This window comes from Anguilla anguilla, chromosome 3, assembly GCF_013347855.1.
Source record: "Anguilla anguilla isolate fAngAng1 chromosome 3, fAngAng1.pri, whole genome shotgun sequence".
Lineage (NCBI taxonomy): Eukaryota > Metazoa > Chordata > Actinopteri > Anguilliformes > Anguillidae > Anguilla > Anguilla anguilla.
Genome location: NC_049203.1, coordinates 17,679,657 through 17,698,850, shown reverse-complemented (window position 1 = coordinate 17,698,850; position 19,194 = coordinate 17,679,657). Strand labels below are relative to the sequence as shown.

The window sequence follows — 19,194 nt, the reverse complement described above, 5'->3', positions numbered from 1 at the left end:
ATCGGAAATAGGCGATATCCGCTACCTTTTACAGTTACAAACTGAACAATGAAGAATAGACATTTCTTGGGAACAACATTCATACCCCTTGTTTTGAGGCTTTGTCCAAAATATTTGCATAAAAGACTCAATTTTCCAGTTACTCCGGTGGGTAGTAGCATAATAACCCAGAGATCTGAATTAACTTGATATTGGGGATTGGGGAAAACATACACGACACTTCTGTTCCGCATTGCCCAAAGAAGCTGCCACACAACACTCAGCACAGTAAAAGCGTCATTCATCACAAGTTTAATCTGTCAGTTTGTAGCAGTTTTTTCCTTTTTTTCCAACTTCCTGTTTCGTCATCAACTCTAGAGTTTACTTCTATCAAGCTGAATCAGAGACTGCACTTCATTGAGAAAAGAGCGTTCTCGGGTTTTTTTGGTCAGGTAACTCGACAAAGTTGGTTACAAACGTTAGCCATTTGTTTTAGTTGACGTTTACGATCACCTGCGTTTTTCATGTTTATACACAAGGAGAGAAGATCAGTCATGTTTCTTGGTCTTACGAGACTGCAACTGCTAGGATGTTAACCACCTGAAGGTTCTTTTAAATGAAAGGAAAGTTTGATATCGATGTTGTAGCCGATTCGACGATAACTAAGCGGCGTGTTCAAAGGGCCACCATGCCCGACTATGCTAAGATGAAAAAGCCGGACGTTAAATTGGTCATCCTCGGGGATATGAACGTTGGAAAGACCTCTTTGCTGCACAGGTACACGGAAAGAAAGTTTAAAGATACTATTAGTACGGTCGGAGGGGCGTTCTTTTTGAAACAGTGGGGACCGTACAACATTTCCATCTGGGACACCGCAGGTAAAGTGTGTGTGTAATTGTGTGTGGGTGGGTGGGTCTGTGTGGGTTTTCATTAATTTAATTATCTGAAATATAATTCACCTTTCTGAAGCTGCGTTTTTATAATCCGGTTATGATTTCCTACTTTATATGCAAGAAATGTGTTGCAGTGAGTTGCCCATTGCCACGGAAACAAACAACAATCAGACAGTAGTGGAGCCAGAAAATGGGAAACGTATGTGAATATTAATTTATTTGTGAATGTAATTGACGCTCGACGCACACAAAATAATGGAAAGAAATAGCTGTTGTTTTGTTGATCACATCTCATAATTTAACCCATCCCCTGACAAACACCAGGATTAATCTCTCCTCTCACCTCCAATGCCCGTAAGATTCTGTAATCATTAACCAGGGTCTGTTCGCAGTCCAAGGTGACCGACCCACTTATGCAGTAAGGCAGACATGCTAATCCACGGTGAGCCTAGTGCATACTGTAAATGGGTTTAACGTTGAAGTCCATTGCTTTATAGTTCTAATTCCATTACAAAAATGCTGTCTGGCGTTCCGATCTCATTACCCTGGCTTTTAACACTGGCACAGTCGGCACTAATGGTCCAATTATCATGCTGATGAATGGATGTGGCATATGGCAACCTGGTTTAGTTGCCTGGGTCAGAGGATGGCAAGGTTAATATACTGTATACTATGAGGTAGTGGTTTAGCACATAGCAATGCCAGTGATTTTCCTCTGTTAGGCTTCATTACTGTCATTTATCAGATGCTCTTATCCAGAACAACCTGTGGTGTAGGATTTGTGCTTTTGACTAATAGGGCAATAGTGACAGACTTGGCTGTGTTTTTTATTCATTTCGTGATGTGCTTTCTCCCTCGTGCTCAAAATGTTTCAGCCAATAAGCTTTGAGCCTCTTGGTCTAGTTCTTGGTTAGTCAAATATTATGGCTTTGACTTTGTCGGAGTGGGTTTATGTCATTTGCGTGCGTGCTATAGCTACATCACTTTGGTTTGGGGGACTGTGAAATCATCTTCGGATCAGTGTCAGTGATCAAGTGGTGTGCGTAAATCGTGATATGTAGGTTGTCTGCCAGACTCGGGTTGTTTTGCAATGACATAAGCTTCTTATCTTGAGCTGGTCATGAGAAAAGAACAAAAAGAACCATGGACACCAGTGAGTCAAAATGAAGTCATTTCCCATGGAACCTTTATATCCTCACTGCTCTGAGGGTTTAGTAGATCTTGCATATCCAGAATGCATCATATGGTCAGCTCAAGTGTTAGTACACTCATGCAGAACTCGTATATCATCAAACGTTAGTGTTTTGTAAACTTAATCAAGCAGACAGTGCTAAATGTCATTTTTCTTTAACAAAAAGTTTTTTTTTAAATCCAACCATTTTCATTCATAAATGGATAGTATATTTGTTATACAATTCATTTAACAATGAAATGTGAACATCTTTTGCAGAAATAATAAAAAAAAAATTAAAAAAAACAAACAGCTGAAGTGTTTTCTGATGTTAAGGATTTAGGGTTGCGTTTACTGGTCTCAGCACCTGACTTGAAACTGTGCTTGAATCCACTGCACTGCTGCTGTATCATTAATCACATGGATGATTTCCACGTCAGTGAAATCTGAGTCTTTCTGTTCCTTTGCCAGAAAGGCTGGCCTCCCATGACAGATTTAGGTGAAATGTAATTCTTTGTCAGCGACTTTAACACAAGCCCCGTCTTTTCCAAAATTGCGTAACATCCATGCCTCCCTCTCACTTGACCGAACAGTGTATTGATGCCACATGTTATGTTGCCTTATTCATATTCATTTAGCTTTTCTTTCGGGGAAAGTAAGAACTTTTGACTCACCACTTCACTTCTGTAATGTTTCTCGCAACAACACAATAAAAAAAGCAAATGTCTTTGTTGCAGTGTTTATTTATGAAAGGCATACATAAGCCATAACATCCAGAGCCATAGTTTCATAACCTCAAAATAAAACACCCATACTTGGCACACTTTGGCCACGTTTGATATTATGTGAGAATATCAGCCAAGATGGAACAATCTCTTTCTGGGCCAGAGCATACCTGAAATGTTCGTCTCTAAACCAACTCTAAAACATAGATTAATTCAGGCTAGCGAAAATACTGCTTCAACATGAACAAGAAATCAGCAGCGAGATAAGATTTCCATCAGTTTTCTCTAAGCTCAGGTTGAGGCTTGAGTCTACAACCATATGAAATGTTGCGATGTGTTGACATGTCAACAATTGTTATATAGCTGATTCCATGTTTTAATGTGTTTTTACGTAAATTAAATCTCTTGTTTGCTGTACAATGTTATGTATTTTTTAATAATCACCTGTCTGGAAAAAGCCTGCCATTTCAATCAGCTACCATTACTGCATAACCAGATTAGACATGCGTAAATTTGGAAGTGTGAAGTAGTAATGGTGATGTTAAAAGCGTGCCTGATTTAGACTGGACCTGCAGGTATAAATGAAGTGGCTCCGCACATACATTTCAGTTGATGTCTGAAATGTACCCTTTTTGAAGGAAAAAGCCTGTGCAATGTGAGATATGTAGACGTCACCTAAAAATTTAATAGCATTATGAAATGCTCATGCTGTTCCTCTGAATCCTCATTCTCTGTGCTGTTTTGGTCATGTCCTGGGATGTCGTAATTTCAGCTGACTGCTCCAAGTGTTCCAAGTGCTTGATCACATGAAAGCTTCGCTTGACGCCACCCTGTGTACTGAAGGCCCTTTTGTCCTCGCTAATCTTTGCTGCAGTAGATACGTGTGTTTTGCCTGTAGGAATGTTTGTCTAATGTCTTATCAGGAAAAGTCTGCCCTTTTGAGCCCCTTTGTACATGCTGTGTACTTCATAGGTCAGTCGGCCTACATCAGTTGGCCTGCAGTTTCAAACGTTCAATTTTTTAGTTTTGGCTCAAAATGCTTCTTCACGTACACTTCAAGAGTTAAAGCCTCTCTGAGCTTGCAGTCTTGGGTGGGATCTCATACGGCGAGATGCATTGTAGTAAGTTCCTATTTAGGGTGTTTAGTTGTTACCCTCTGTCTTGTTGCAGTTATGTGGCAGGCCATTTCCTTTCCTGCATTTCCAAAAGGTTAAGTCCAGGTCATTTCAACACACCTTTGAACTGCATCAGCATGGATTTTAATGAGATTTGGCATGCTTATTTGGTCTTAAAAGAAACACCTGGAACCAAAATTACAATAGTCACAGATCATTATTAAGGGAGACAAGGGCTAACAAAGTTTGGGCTATTTATTGTGACACTCCATGACTTTGACCTGCCATACCTACATCTGTCTACTGTAGATCATAGACAAATGGTTCTTAGATAATTTTAAAGATCTTTTCCAGGTCTGTATTTTACACACTGTATATATTGTATATTATATTCACCACAAAATTAAAGGCAAGAGAGTTATGAGTGATTATAATCTTGAAAGTTGATCTGCAAAAAACTTAGATTTCAAAATGGCCTCAAATTTTCACCAAAGTTATGGTTTAATGTCATCAACATCTCCTGGAAATTTGGTGTTTGGTTTTTGGAGTGTTGGCAGAGATATCATTACTTATCAGAAATGGCAGCACATCACTAATTCCTCACAATGTCGTTGAACAGTAGTTAATGATCCGTGCTAACATACGTAGTCAGGCTCATGCAAACTTACAATGCAGTCCCTTCTTAATGGGCTGTTCTTAATGTAATGATCTTAAGAAGCAGTGTGTCTTATGTTCTTCCAAATAAAAACAAAGGATTGCAAGTAACTAACAAAAAATGGCAAACACTTGCCAGAAACAACCAAAACAAAATGGGTGAAAGCAAAAAAGGTTCTGAAAGCTACCCTGGAGGACACACACTAAGAGTTGCAATGCAACAGAGACTAAAATACAGAAAACCAAAACACTGGGAGATTATCAAAAATTGTTAACTTGGAAAAATGTACATGGAAGAAACAGTGTCAGTCTTCAGGCAAAATATCTCAAAATGAAGCCCAAATCCAACCAGTTGTAAATACAAGCTGAGCCAGTGCAAACGAAAAACAAAGGTGCATCATCCACTCAGGGAGAGCAGAAATAATCATCTAATCAGAGAGAGGGAATGTAAACAGTCCAACCAACACTTTTCTGAAAAATGGAGATGGAAAAAATCATAACTCGCAGAAATAAGAAATGATCTAGCATTGTACTCTATTTGTGCTCCTTCAGAGACCTTGATGCAAGGATTGTATGCCTGCTCAAAATTATGTATATCTGTGCAGTTACACCAGTTCAACCACCCATCTTGGTTGTCCATCGCAATTGTCTCAGGGTGGTATGGAAACATTTGCAATAGAGATGGTCCATGAGGATGCAGAAAGTGAAATCTCAATTCTACAGTGCTGGGTATTGTCTCTTCAACAGCCCAGCCATTGATTATTATCATATGCACTAGATTTGTGAAGAGTCAAACAGTAATTTCTTTTGTACTGACTACAGACTGTCAAAGCCCTCTGTATATTTTCAGAACAGTGTCTTGTGTTCACCTCTGTACGTTAATCCTCTCCATCACGCTCTTCGTCTGCGTCAGTTCACTTGCATGCATCCGTTTTGTCAGGTCGGGAGCAGTTCCATGGCCTTGGTTCCTTGTACTGCAGAGGTGCAGCGGCGGTCATCCTCACCTATGACGTCACTAACTGGCAGAGTCTGGCGGAGCTGGAGGACCGCTTCCTGTCTCTGACCGACACGGCCAACAGCGACTGCATTTTCGCCATCGTGGGCAACAAGGCCGACCTCACCGACCCCAGAGCCCTTGTGGAGGAGGAAGGCGAGGAGGAGAAAGAGGTGGTCCCCCAGCTCAGCTCCTCACCCACAGGCCCCCCTAAGTTCCGTAAGCAGGTGCTCCGGGAGGACGCCATGGCCTTTTACAGTCGCATCCTGCGCTACAAGCTCCTGGACGAGGCCACCAGCCTGCCGGCGGAGAGCATGTGCTTCGAGACCAGCGCCAAGACGGGCTACAACGTGGACCTGCTGTTCGAGACACTTTTCAACATGGTCCTCCCGTCCATACTCAAGAAGGAATCGCAGAGCTGCTCTCCCACCGTCGACCTGGAGGAGTGCCGGGAGGTAAAGAGGACCAAGGCTGGGTGTTGCACTTGAATCATAAAGACTTGAACACTGTACGACACTTATAGGATAGTAGTTTTTTAGGGTCCACAGGGTTCATAATCTGTTTGTGTGCGTTTCTCTGAGATTCGCTGTTGCCTGTGTTGATTTTCTCACGCTCGCATGCAATCCAAAGCTATGGCTGCTCCAAATAAGGGGCGAACTTGGTGGGGAAGTTACTCACAATGAGATAATCAACCGGATATGCAATAAGTCATAACACAACTCAGATTTGCACTATGGCTTCACTAAATTATGGGTTTTCTGGCCAAAGCACATTATTTGTAGGTCTTAAATTATCACCAAAGCCTTTTTTAAATGTTTATAGTTCCACAAGGAAGAAAAAAACAAGATGGAAAGTCACACTGTTGGGTGAGTAGTCAGTTCAGTGGTACGGCTGCCGATTGTCTGGGTGATTACAGTTGTCAGTTGGTCCTGTTTTTGAAGGTGCTTCAAGAGACTTCATGTTGTAATGTTTTATGTTTTCAATGTTTTAGGCGATGCTTGTGTTTTGTTGATTTTTTTTACGTGCGTTTTGTATCAAATCTATCTTGTAAAAGATGTGAAACTATTTAAGAAGTACATTTTATATTGTATTTTTCCCTTCTGATTGTACATTAAAGAATAAAGATTCTCAATTTAAAATATTATTGGTGAAAGAGCCAAGTTATTTGCTAAATTTCATGTTGCATTTTTTTTTTCATGCCTTACATTATGATTTCCACAATTGAACTTAACCAAAGGTGTTATGCAGTATGGTGAAAAATAACAACTCAAGTTGTGGTTAAACTGAGTAAAGTCCTTGCTCCTCCAGCATGTTACTGCTAAAAATATTGTTTTTCACTTGCTATACTAATCTTTTGTATTAAACTGCAATATTAATATACTATCAATGCATGCCTTTAGAGTTTGTAAGTTGTACAGAGGGCCCCTGGATCAAAAAACTCCTTTTTATGTTCTCATGCATATCAATGTGGAAAATTATCCAATTTTCCCTGTGTTTGGTAATGTGGCCATGTTACTGTTTAACATATTACAAACTGCTTTTCCATTTATTAACTACATGGGGATTTAGAAAGGAGTTAGAAATTAATTATAGTCCTTCATTATTATATGTCTGTTATCTGAAATCTTTTGATTATAGATTTCCTTGAAGCACAGCTCAACTTTGATAAAATGATAAAAATCTTCATTTTTAGCAATATTTCAAATGTATATTATTATTATTATTATTATTATTATTGTGTGGTAGAAGTAGTAGTGATGACAGTAGTATTGCAAATTTATTATTTCTAATAATAAATATGGTACCTTTCCTCCTTGTGTCACTGTAACCACTGCAAAATGTGTTAAGATGCAACAATGTGAAAGACTGAGGGGTATAATAAAAAGATGTGCGACTAATTACAAAACAAACCAATAACATTTATTTAGCTGTAATTCAAACCCAGTAGTAAAATGTAATAGGATTCACAGGCTCTTATTCAGTAAATTACATCAAATTAATGGAACAAGGATATCAAACACTGATTTATAAGCACATGTACACATTAGAGGTTACAAATATTTGAAGGAAGCATTGCATTGAACGTATACTGTATTTGTCACATGAGCAAGTTTAAGTGTGTTATGCATGGCTTGTCCTGATGTAAGATGAATACCTATTTTGGTTGCAGTGTTGTTTCAGGATGATGCTACAGAATTATATACTGTCAGTGATTATCAATAGAATAATTAAAGGAGATTTTCAGTGCATGTTCTGTAGCTGTAAATAAACACATCTGGATAATCTTATTCCACAATAATGACATTTTATTCTCTTGTGTGTAGATTACTGCTGACATGTTATTTGTATCATTGATAAAGAACTCTGACATCCTTTGTCTATTTTGTGTGTGAAGGATAATCATTTTGAAATAAAAATAAAATAAAACTATGAGCGGGGAAGAGTATTAATACTGAAAGTAACAACGGTGCTTTGTGTTAAGTGCACACAATCTCATTTCGAGTCCACAAACAAATCATTTGCAGTTCGTAGAAGGACGGCATTAGTGGTGCTGGAATATTGTTAAAAGCTGATTTGATATATTTATATAAAAACAAATATAAAACATAAGAAGCAGTGCATAAACTGTTTGCATCTTTGGTTGATCTGTATAATTTCAGGAGTTGTTAAAACACATAGCTGAGGTAATAAGTTATATAACTTATATATTATTTATATTAAATAAGCACCATTTTGAACATAAAGTGATATCTGGAAACCTTTTTTTTTGTTCCCCTCGTGGTTTCAGGAGAAACTGTGCCATAACTCTTCTACACCTCAGCAACGACAGTCTTTAAGCCTCAGCTGGGACAGTGGTTGGGGGTACTTGGGGTACTGCAGGTAAAAATTTAGGGGTGGGGGGGGTTCACAGGTTCTTCATGCACACTTGGCAGCGGCTGATTCGGGACAGCTGCTGGCCAGCCTTGAGCGTCTCTGCGGCTGGCCGGCTCTGGAAGGAGTGCTCGATGGAGGTGAGCCAGAAGCTCTGCTTATTGGCAAAGTAGTGGCAGGCCCCTTTGGCCCCGTTGCACTCGATGAAGGGCGTGGTGCGGAAGTCCTCCAAGCAGGAGCCGGGTGACACCAAGGACTGCCCGCCGCCCTCGTCTCCGGCAGCCGTGTGCTGTGGAATGGGGGGGCACGTTGTAACAGGGTTAATGAATTATTAACAGGGTGTTATTGTGAAATTGAATGCTTGTGGCTAAGAGAATACATGTCATTGGGCAGATACAGGGAGAACGAACTGAAGTTTTTGAGTGTGCTTGGTAATATTTAGCTAAAATATTAAGGAAATTTTCCTGACCCCTCCCTGTATGATTTTTTTTGTTGAAAAATAAGAGATAAGACAGTGCCTCACCATGAGGAAAGAGTAGCCAATCCACAAGCTGCGCCAGCCCGCAGGGCATTGTGGGATTGTAGTGTCCTGACTGTGCACTGCAATGGCCACGGATGGCGCCTCACATACGGAGCAGCGGCTGATGTAGGGTTTGATCTCCGTCTCCTCCACTGGCATCATGGGAATGGGGGCAGTGGTGGACAGCCAATAGGATTTGTCATTGCGACTGGCATAGTAGCAAATGTCCCCGGGGTTGCAGTAGAGGAAGGGCATGGTATTGAAACGAGGAAGACAAGACCCAGCCAGGCCTATGTATGCAGAAATATGGAAACAAGGAATATGATAAGAAACTACAACCAGTGTGTTCACCTAGATGTATTTCCAAAAGAATGTACTGTTATGAAATCAAATCAATTTTATCTGTATAGCACTTTTTACAGAGAACTGTCACAAAGATGCTTAACAGAGTCACAGAAGGGCATATAGTTTATAGCAGATCTGTGGCATTTATAGTGATGCATGCGCTACAGCTTAGCACCATATATCTCTACCTGAGACAGTGTACACACATTATCAGTCAAAAAACCACTGTGCTGTACACTATAATGACAGTAAGACATGATTGAAGTATTTTATGCCATTACCTATATTTCTATATTACCTGTATAAGTGCTGTTTTTGCATCACACTAAGCTATTTTTCACCTCTTGTACTATTTAAACAGCTTATTTGGACTCCTTTGTCTTATATTATTATTATTATTATTATTATTATTATTATTATTATGGTCTTAAAGCCTCACCCAGGTCCTGATTGTGAGCCTTCTCCTGACCCTCAAAGTACAGCAGACTGTACCCATCCCACAGCTTGGCCATGCCCACGGGACACATGGGCGTTTGGTCCGACTGGCTGTGCTTCACCAGCAGGTACCCCACGCTCACACTGCGCCCCGGCATTCCAGTGATCCCAGGGGCACCGGGGTGGCCCGGACTCCCTTACAGAGAGAGAGAGAGACAGAGAGAGAGAGAGAAGGATGGAAGGAGAGTGTTAAAATTTATAAAAAATGTTCTTTAACTAAGACAAGGATATGGAAATTATAAGATCAGCAGAACTACATAATTCTTTCTTATTTTACTTAAAATCATTTATTAATAGCAGTAAGACATTTATAAGACAGGGCAGAAATAGGGTTTTACTTCAGACCAGTCATTTCCAGTGAGACAAGTGCTTGTTACAGTCAAGCATACCCTAGCTCCTCTTATACAGGTACACCTAATTGTGAACCAAATCCTATTTCAATATTCTAAACATATTTATGACAAGCTAAATCCTCACCTAATCCAGTAATCTGGCCCAGAAGCATTTCTAATCCCAATCTGCCAAATTCACTCCTTACCTTGAAGGCCCTGGAGACCTTGGTGCCCACCCTGCCCGACATCTCCACGGTAACCTGGTGTTCCAGGTGTGCCACTGACTCCTGGCATGCCCTTCTGTCCCTGGGGACCCATGAAGCCTTGTAGGGGTGGGGGTAAACAAAATATCTCATTATGTAGGCAGCAAACAACAGAGCCTCAATCACTAACCATGTCTCCAGGTAGCAGGGAATAACGAGGAATGATGTGTCAGGCACTCCTCTACCTGGGTCTCCAGGCGGCCCTTGGGGGCCAAACTCCCCACGATGTCCTTCGGGTCCACGGATTCCATGAGCACCAGGCGGGCCCCTCTCCCCAGGCTGTTTAGGTGGGGTGGGTACTGGGCCCTGATCACCAGGCACCCCAGGGAATCCTACAGGGTCCCATCACAGACACAGAGGGGACACCCCGATTAGCACATACACATGCACCTTATTATTCAACTTTTCACAGTTTTTAATGCCTTTTTCTCCCCAGTTTGGAACACCCAGTCATGCTCATCACTGCAGCCTCTATTGCTACCATCTTGCTCTATATGATGTTGGCCGCTGCTTCTTATCAATCTGCAGTTTGTGAGTGAAGCTCACACAGACATGAGCTGGAGGAAGACACTTCATGTGCAGCTCAGTAGGTGGGCAGGGGGCGCTGGTATGAGATGCAGTTATCCCCACTGGCTGAAGTCTTCCCCTCTCTATACAACACAACACTAGACTACACTGTGTGTTTCCCTTTGGGGATGCTGGCTAAAGTTGACACTGGCATACTCCATATTTAATATCAGACTTCAGGCTAACCATGTGCTAGAACAGTGCTTTAGCAGGATAAGCCACCCAACAGCTTTATGTAGTTTTAATATAAAATGCATGTTTAATACAGAATATGTCTTCAGTACAATTTATTCAGACTCAATAAACTTCACAGTAAGCTTCCTATTTACATTCAGAAACCTTATTTACACTGAACCCACTCTACAAAGAGCCCAATCTTCACTGAACTCACAAAAAGTTTTGCTGTCTGTGGACTTTTGACTCTTACACATACAATCAGTAACACTTCAGTGCTTTTCCCAGATGCTTCCACTAGCTGTAGATTCAAAGTTTCAGTCCTGACCAAGCTGGCAAAACAACTCTCAACAGCAGGCGGAGGGGAACAATGTGTTTGCCACACTTTCCACATACTACATAAGTGAGTCACATTTCTCTTCCATAGTTCAGCAGACAGATATCAGAAAGAGGAAGGTGGAATTTATTAGCTGAGCAACATCTTGAAATTTTAACCTTTTATTTCATAAAAATGCTCAGAGCTTGTCTTTTACAGAAGCATATTTCAGAAGTTTATTTCTTATCAAACTTCAACAAAAGGCAGACAGACAGACAGACAGACAGACAGACAGACAGACAGACAGCCACTCAGTCATCAAAGATAGTATTAGGGTGCTACCTGGAAATCCAGTGTTGCCTTTTGGACCGACAGGTCCTTTGTCTCCTTTGAAACCAGGCCTTCCAGGAGTTCCCATCAGCCCCTGCTCTCCCGTTGCACCTACAAATGTAAAACAACAGAATCTGTTCATACTACCAGTCAAGTGACTGTTTTACATCACACAGGAACCTTCCCATAAGATGATTCCTCAAACTCATACACAGAAAGTAGCTCCATAAAAATGCAATGTTATTAAAAAATGAATAGCTAATTTAAAATATTAATAATATATTTTTTTAAAGTATTGTTTTGAAAATGAAATCCAAAAGGAAACCCCTATAAAACAGCCTGGCTGACATACTAGAACTATAGGGCTTGAAAGAAACACACGGCCAAGGCCTGTCCTGTATTTGTTGGGGTTGACCTCACCTTTATTCCCAGACAGTCCGTTCCGCCCTGGGAATCCTTGCTGTCCCTGATCTCCTTGGGTACCTATTGAGCCCCTCTCCCCAAAAGGTCCTGGCTGTCCTCTATCCCCCTTGCTTCCGCTGGTTGAGGGTACACCTGGTCTCCCTTGAAACCCAGGAAAACCTGCAGGACCAACACACATCAGACACTCGCCTCACCCCCCCCCCCCCCCACCCCATCCCCCAAAACTCAATGCACCCCAAAACACTCTTCTGGCAAAATAAATCCTGTGTCACAGACAACCTGTGTGGCCTGACCTCTCTGCAACCTTCTGGGAAACCATATTATGCTGTATTTTCTTCATATTTCCTTAATTGCATCAGCTTCATAATTTTGCATACTGTATTTGGCAGACTGACATTAACTTTACAAAACCGTATGTCTCATCTTTTGTACAGAGGGCAGGGAGATGACACATACATATGTGCACTTGGAAAAATAAAAGCTTGTGAAGCCTACTCCACCTTGATGCCCTTTTGCCCCTGGGAAACCGGGGTCACCCTGTGCGCCTTGTATGTCAGATATCCCGTGTATCCCAGGGGGGCCCTGAAATCCAGGGGGTCCAGGTTCACCTTGATCACCTGAGTGAGAGGGCATCCGCAGTTAGAAAAGCAAGGAACATCCTGCGTATCATCGTAAACCGCGCGTAAACCCCCATATTCGCACTGTCTCCATGTAGGAGCGACGGAAGAGTGAGGCTTTATGAACCTCAAAATCGGTGGCCATTTTAATTACTATCAGCGGCTATCTGATTTGAACCAATAACAGTGTTCTACTGTGCAAAGCAAAGTCTAATGATTGGTCAATATGGGTCAGTGATTGATAGCACAGAGTTGCTACACCCATTATGATCAGGATGCAACAGTCTCTCACCACTACTCTGATGCAAACTTGATTTATTTTGTTAATAGATTAATTATGAAATTATTTGATACCAGGGTGTCTCACACTTCTTGAAAGTATTGAAAATGTATACAAATGTGTTGTGTGTGGTGAGCATTTGGGGACAAAATGGCAGTTCATGAAATAAAAGCCACTGTAAAAATCCAATCTATTATCATTACCACCATTATTTGGTGCAAATTTACAGAATTTACAGAAGCCTTCCAGATTAACTATCTCCTGCACAACTCCAGCGCTCCCCCTGCAATTCAAACTTTGTGAGTTTGAGTTGAAGGTGGGGCACTGGAGTTGAGCAGGAGATCCAGCGCCCTTACCACTGCACTGAAAGGCATCTGGAAAACTCTCAGGTGCACCAGGCTTCCGTAGCCAAGGCAACCTACCTGAGTCTCCGCGAGATCCCTTGGAACCCAACAGCCCTGGTAATCCTCTCTCTGTGTTGGGGATCCCTGCTTCTCCTTTCTCCCCTTTAGTCCCAGGGTCTCCTGCCAGTCCTTCGTTATCCGAACCTGCCAGGAGAAATTCAGGGAAGTATTTTACCAGAATGTAATTATGGATGTGACTCTGTTCATGTCAGCAGAATTCATGTGTTATGAGTTATAAAGAATACTACCATTGCTATGGCAATTATTATTATTATTATTATTCTTGTTATTATTATTATTATTATAAACAAACTGGAACAATACCTGGGACTCCTGGGATGCCTTTCTGCCCCTTTAGACCATCCAGACCAAATATGCCCTTCAGACCAGGAAAACCTGCACAGACAGTCATGACATTAACATCTGTATAGCAACTTTAGCACTTAGAGCATTGTGAGAACAATATTGCCATGTAACAGTTCATCCTTTTCCCTTTTTCCTCTCCTGATTCCTACTTTGTTTTAATAACTCGAAAGTTCCCAAACAGAAGCAGTTTGAGAGTTCACTCACAGACACAGTTTGACTCATCACTCATTGTTACGTCCCTCCGCCTCAGGTGGGGGCGCTGGCCGTTTGGACACGCGTGTGTCTTGTTAACGTTAATTGTGAGCACCTGTGGCGGTGCCCTTTTAAGAAGCCTGGAGTCGGCTTCTCAGGAGATGGGAGTTTTGTCTCCTTACCTCTCGACCACGGCCGGGTCTTGATTTTATCTGGTGTATTGCCGCTATTTTAGTATTCCTTATATATATTTAAATAAAGTTATTGGTTAGTTTTGGGAAACCTTTGTGTCGGCATCGCTTACGTTTGCGGGGGGCTTGAGAGCAACCATAACACTCATACATCACAGTATTTCAAAATCTCGCCCACAGGGAATTCCAACCTTGGTGGGAAAGCATGTGTTGAGTGAGATTTCAGTGTCATTTGGGGAAGGCGGTCTGTGACTTCCTTGCTAGGATGGTATCCCACACTCGGGTTGTCGGGTTGGCTTGTGTTCTTACCTCTCTGCCCTGGGAGGCCAGGATGACCCCCAAACCCTGGCTCTCCTGGGGTCCCAGGCCACCCCTTGTGGCCATGGTGTCCTGGGGAACCATTTTTCCCATCAGACCCTGTGAACACAAGCCACCAAATGACAAAACACCACAGCAACAAGTTCACTGTCAGAGCCGGAATGGCTGCTCCTGCTCTTTGAAGGGAGAACACAATATAACTGGTGGCACATGGTGCAGTAACCTGTAGGGCAGCTCGGAGCCATCTTAGTCATTTAAAACACCTAATGTCTGAGGGCATCCCCAATCAATAAACATTGAAAACTAGTCATTGCCTATAAGCATTACTATAAAAAGCGAAAGCATTTGGGTTTCTTACCTGCCGAGCCTTCAGTACCAGGCTGACCCTTCTCTCCTTTCAGACCATCAATGCCATTGAAGCCTGAGCTGCCCCTCTCTCCCAGCAGCCCATTGAAGCCCTTGACCCCTGAGGGTAGATAGTGAGCATCAGGTTTACTGTCCTCATAACACCTTCGACTGTAATGACTAATATTAACACTACACCCATAATTAACAGTACAGCTAATATTGCTACTACAACGCCTACTAAATAATAATAATAATAATAATAATAATAATAATAATAATAATAATAATAATAATAATAATATAATAATAATAATAATAATAATAATAATGTTATCATTGTCATCAATCAAACAATTCATTTGATAGACAATTTTATCCAGATGATTTGCTAAATACCATTATCAAATCATTGTGATTAATTAGCTGACTATTAGTTAGCAACTTTAAAAAGACTGGTCCTTGTCTGTCAAGCATTTCAACTGCTGGTCCAGCTCAGGCTGTGTTACACACACACACAAAAAAACAGGCCTGAACCCCTAAAAATGAGTTTTGTTTAGCCTAATTTTCTTTTACATTTCTAATGTTAAGTGTCTTTGTGACAGTGTCTTTGTAAAAAGTGGCATACAAATAAAGTTAAATTGAACACCTGACACTGATGCAGACATAAAACTTACCCAACTGTCCAGGAAAGCCAGGGCCCCCCCTTTCACCTGTGGGTCCAGGTAAGTTGATGATGGGGCCGCCTTCACCTGGAAAGGTTAGATCTCAGTTAGCACTGCAAATGACACTGCTTCAGGTATAGCTGTGTCTTGTAACAAAGAGGTATTTTTATATAGAATACTCATTATCTGCATAAACTCTGGTTAAGGATGCTGTCTTTAGTTCAGCAGCTAAGAGGGACACTACTGTACCTCAGAGTTTTATATTTTATTTAGCTGAAGCCCCTTCAACCATACAGTTGCATGCAATGTCTTTGATCAGTGATAGGCAAGAAGTTTCAATGAAAAGTCCATTTTGTTGTGATTCATTAAAATTTAATTGATTTTCTTCACTAGAAACACAAATACGCTGACACGACAAAATTTTCCACAATGTGAAATTTTCTCTAAGGAACTCTTAATTACTGGATTGAAGGGATGTGGCTTATATCAACAAATGCTTTTAGTTGTCAGTTTTTAACAGGACCACAACGACAATCTGTTATTTTCCTTCCTTCCACATTTCTTGCCATACCTTTGCGTCCCTTCACACCGTCTTCCCCTGAGCGGCCGTAAGCTCCAGGTGTTCCTTTCTCTCCCTGCAATAAGAGAAAAAAGGCATCAGTGATTGGCTGTGTATATGACTCTGCCTCTGACATCACAATGAGATCGACTAAAGGCTGAGGTGTGTTCGCTCACCCTGTGGCCAGTCATTCCCGGAAAGCCCTGGATTCCCGGTTGTCCAGGGAGGCCGGGCATTCCTTTGTGCCCTGGAAGCCCTTCTGCCCCAAAGTTTCCCTTGGCACCCTTCTCATCGCTGGGCTCTCCCGGCATACCATCAGTACCAGTCCCTCCTGGCTCGCCTGGGTATCCCTTAGACCCTGCAGCACAAACAAATCGATCATTTTGTCTGCCTCAACCCTGCCCGCTACTTAGTCTGGAGAGAATGAGGCCATCTTCTGCGACAACTTCTCTAATGATCTGTCTACTGAACACTGAGGGCTAGTTTCGCAGACAGATTAAGCCTAGGACTAGACTAAATTAAATTTTGAATGGAGATTCTCAATGCAAAACTCAATTTAGTCCAGGACTAAGCTTAATCTGTGTCCACAATACCGGCCCTAAAAAATACTGCCTCGAGTGCTCCTTTCAGCTCCTTTTCAAACACTGACGTGAGTGTGCACTTAAGAGAGAGAATGCTCATCACACTCTCCCAAAACCAAGCGGAACTGCACGTACAGGAAGGTTCTGGACGATACCTGTGTTTTTGGTTTTGTGGCCTTACCCCTGGGACCTACGAAGCCACCATTTCCTGATTTCCCGTGGTCGCCCTTGGTCCCCTTCATCTCTTTGATCATGTATGGGGGAATGTATGGCTTTTCACCAGGAGGGCCCTGCAGCCCTCTGTCACCTGAGAGACCATGGAGAGCAGACCATGTGTCAAACCTCAAAGAAGTGACCTTCAACCCTTAAGCCAACTTGTGTGAAACCACAGTGACAAAGGAGAAGCTTTTCCCCCCAAAATATAACAATAGATAGATCAAAAGACCAAAACACAGGTTATTTTGTAACATGGGACAGTGCAGTGAAATTAAAATCTAAAGGGTACATTAAAAATGTTTTGTGAAGGACATAATGGAAGTGCCATTGTAATTTTCCATTTAAAATGGCAACAATGGCCAACTAAACATATTTATTTTAGGAAGACCTCACCTTGCATAAGCTTTCACATCTGACAGTGAAAACCCCTTTTAAAACACTAAAGACCACACACTAAAGTTTCAAACAAGTCCATTTTCAGTAAGAAATTACATATAGTTTCAAACACATATTCTGTAATGCTAGGACTTAAGGCAAGGCCTAGTGTATGGAATCAACTCATAGAAAAATTGGAGTGCAGGTAAAAAAGAGAAAAGAACTATATTTCTCACAGTACCATAATACTCACCCTTTACTCCCTTCTTTCCCATGGCACCTTTGTAACCTGGGGTTCCAGAAAACCCCTGTTCTCCTTTCTGTCCTGCAATTCCTAGTTTTCCCTTGACACCTGGCATGCCTTCAAACCCTGTCATCCCTGTTGAGCCTCTGGAACCTGGACAAAAATGGGTCACACATAAATTATAGGCATTTAACGCATTCTCTTATACAGAGTGACTCACACAACCTTGTGCATTTTACATAGCAGTTAGACAGCTTGATATATACTGAACTAATTAAGCAATATGAGAGGCTATGCTATATTGTGAATACAGTCACAGCTAAAGCAACTCTCTTCTGGCTGGACTACCGGCATCTGCCATCAGACCCCTGCAACTCATTCAGAATGCTGCAGCTCGTCTGGTCTTCAACCTCCCCAGACACTCCCACGTCACTCCCCTGCTCACTACCCTCCACTGGCTGCCTGTTATAGCTCGCATCAAATTTAAAACATTGGTCCTAGCATACCAGGCAGTCAAGGGATCAGCCTCAACACACCTCCACAAGATATTCAAACCCTACATGCCAGCCAGACCCCTCCGTTCTGCTACCTCAGGATGCCTGGCACCTCTCCCTCTTCGCACCTGCGCTTCCCGAACACGTCTCCTGTATGTTCTGGCCCCACGATGGTGGAATAACCTCCCCGTGGAGGTCAGAACAGCTGAGACACTGACCCACTTCAAGTGACGACTGAAGACTCACCTCTTCAGGCTGCACCTCTCCCCATCCCACCCTACTTCCCTGTAAATGACTGTAAGCTTAGGGTTATAACTAGGTAGCTGTTTTGTAGGTGAATTAGTTAATGCACCTGTCTTAACTACTGCTTGTATTTTTGCATAGACCTGTTGAAAAAAACAGTTTAACCTTCAGGGTCCAAATTGAACTATGCGGTTGTTCCCTGCACTTGGACCGGTACTTCTCTCTAGGGTTTTCGTCATACTTGTTCCTGGTTATGGTTATACACTTTGTTGTACTTCGCTCTGCCAAATGCCTGTAATGTAATGTAAAGGGCCTTGTGCCTTCAACTCTTTTAGCTATGACTATATTCACAATACAGCACAGTCTTAAATGCTTTATTGCATTTAAAAAATGGCAGTAATATCATTAATGTTCTAGCAAATAAATAAGAATAAAAAAGACATGTTCTATTACAACATTACTGAATGGTTGGCAATCAATACAATGCAATGGAAATATTAACTTATGCTAGAGTCCACTGTCTACAACTGTGTGTTTCGTTGGGACATGATTAGAGTAGCTATCCCACTAAATTCTCCTCCTGGATTTTATAGTAGTAATGTTACGTTGCACACTCACATACCTAGTTGTGCAAACTTGATAGCCTACACCTTTCTAGCTTGTCAATCACTCCAGCTACTGCTATAAAATTATTTAAAAACTACAGTCACTTCACTTTTGCACTGGGCACATTAATCTCGATGTTGTCAATGGTCTATTCTCTTGTTAAGGGTGCACAGTGATATTATACACAGTAATGTGCACAAGTGTGTCATGTCATAGCTATTACTATATTGTGTATTATAACACGGCTGGAACACTGTATTGACCAATCAGCATCCAGGATCGAAATTATCCATTTTATAATTTAGGTTAAATACCTTGCTCATGGGTACAA

The 19,194-nt window shown here is 41.7% G+C and overlaps 2 protein-coding genes across 4 annotated transcripts in view; one reads left to right on the top strand and one right to left on the bottom strand.

Moving 5' to 3' along the window:
* Positions 1–256: 256 nt before the first annotated feature.
* rab20 (RAB20, member RAS oncogene family) lies at positions 257–6,673 on the top strand. Its single transcript, XM_035411484.1, has 2 exons — positions 257–857; positions 5,478–6,673. Exons 1-2 carry the CDS (start codon positions 596–598, stop codon positions 6,017–6,019), a joined length of 804 nt encoding a protein of 267 aa, XP_035267375.1. The 5' UTR covers positions 257–595; the 3' UTR covers positions 6,020–6,673.
* Positions 6,674–7,429: 756 nt separating this feature from the next.
* Positions 7,430–19,194, bottom strand: part of col4a2 (collagen, type IV, alpha 2) — a 65,427-nt gene continuing 53,662 nt past the window's right edge. For all 3 annotated transcript variants that reach the window (XM_035411467.1, XM_035411469.1, XM_035411468.1), the window contains 17 exons: positions 17,530–17,673; positions 16,867–16,992; positions 16,281–16,462; positions 16,117–16,180; positions 15,558–15,632; positions 14,894–15,001; positions 14,527–14,634; positions 13,793–13,864; positions 13,487–13,612; positions 12,668–12,784; positions 12,165–12,326; positions 11,757–11,855; positions 10,543–10,689; positions 10,301–10,417; positions 9,707–9,898; positions 8,926–9,212; positions 7,430–8,691 (listed from right to left, as the gene is read on the bottom strand). In XM_035411467.1, coding sequence (XP_035267358.1) covers positions 8,437–8,691; positions 8,926–9,212; positions 9,707–9,898; positions 10,301–10,417; positions 10,543–10,689; positions 11,757–11,855; positions 12,165–12,326; positions 12,668–12,784; positions 13,487–13,612; positions 13,793–13,864; positions 14,527–14,634; positions 14,894–15,001; positions 15,558–15,632; positions 16,117–16,180; positions 16,281–16,462; positions 16,867–16,992; positions 17,530–17,673 — 2,381 coding nt within the window. In that variant the 3' untranslated portion in view covers positions 7,430–8,436. The remainder of the gene's footprint in view (positions 8,692–8,925; positions 9,213–9,706; positions 9,899–10,300; positions 10,418–10,542; positions 10,690–11,756; positions 11,856–12,164; positions 12,327–12,667; positions 12,785–13,486; positions 13,613–13,792; positions 13,865–14,526; positions 14,635–14,893; positions 15,002–15,557; positions 15,633–16,116; positions 16,181–16,280; positions 16,463–16,866; positions 16,993–17,529; positions 17,674–19,194) is intronic.

Excerpts from the sequence above, each read along its gene's own strand:
- rab20 (XM_035411484.1), top strand. The coding sequence starts at position 596 with ATGAAAGGAAAGTTTGATATCGATGTTGTAGCCGATTCGACGATAACT. Across the intron at positions 858-5,477 it reads TTCCATCTGGGACACCGCAG|GTCGGGAGCAGTTCCATGGC; the intron begins GTAAAGTGTGTG and ends CCGTTTTGTCAG.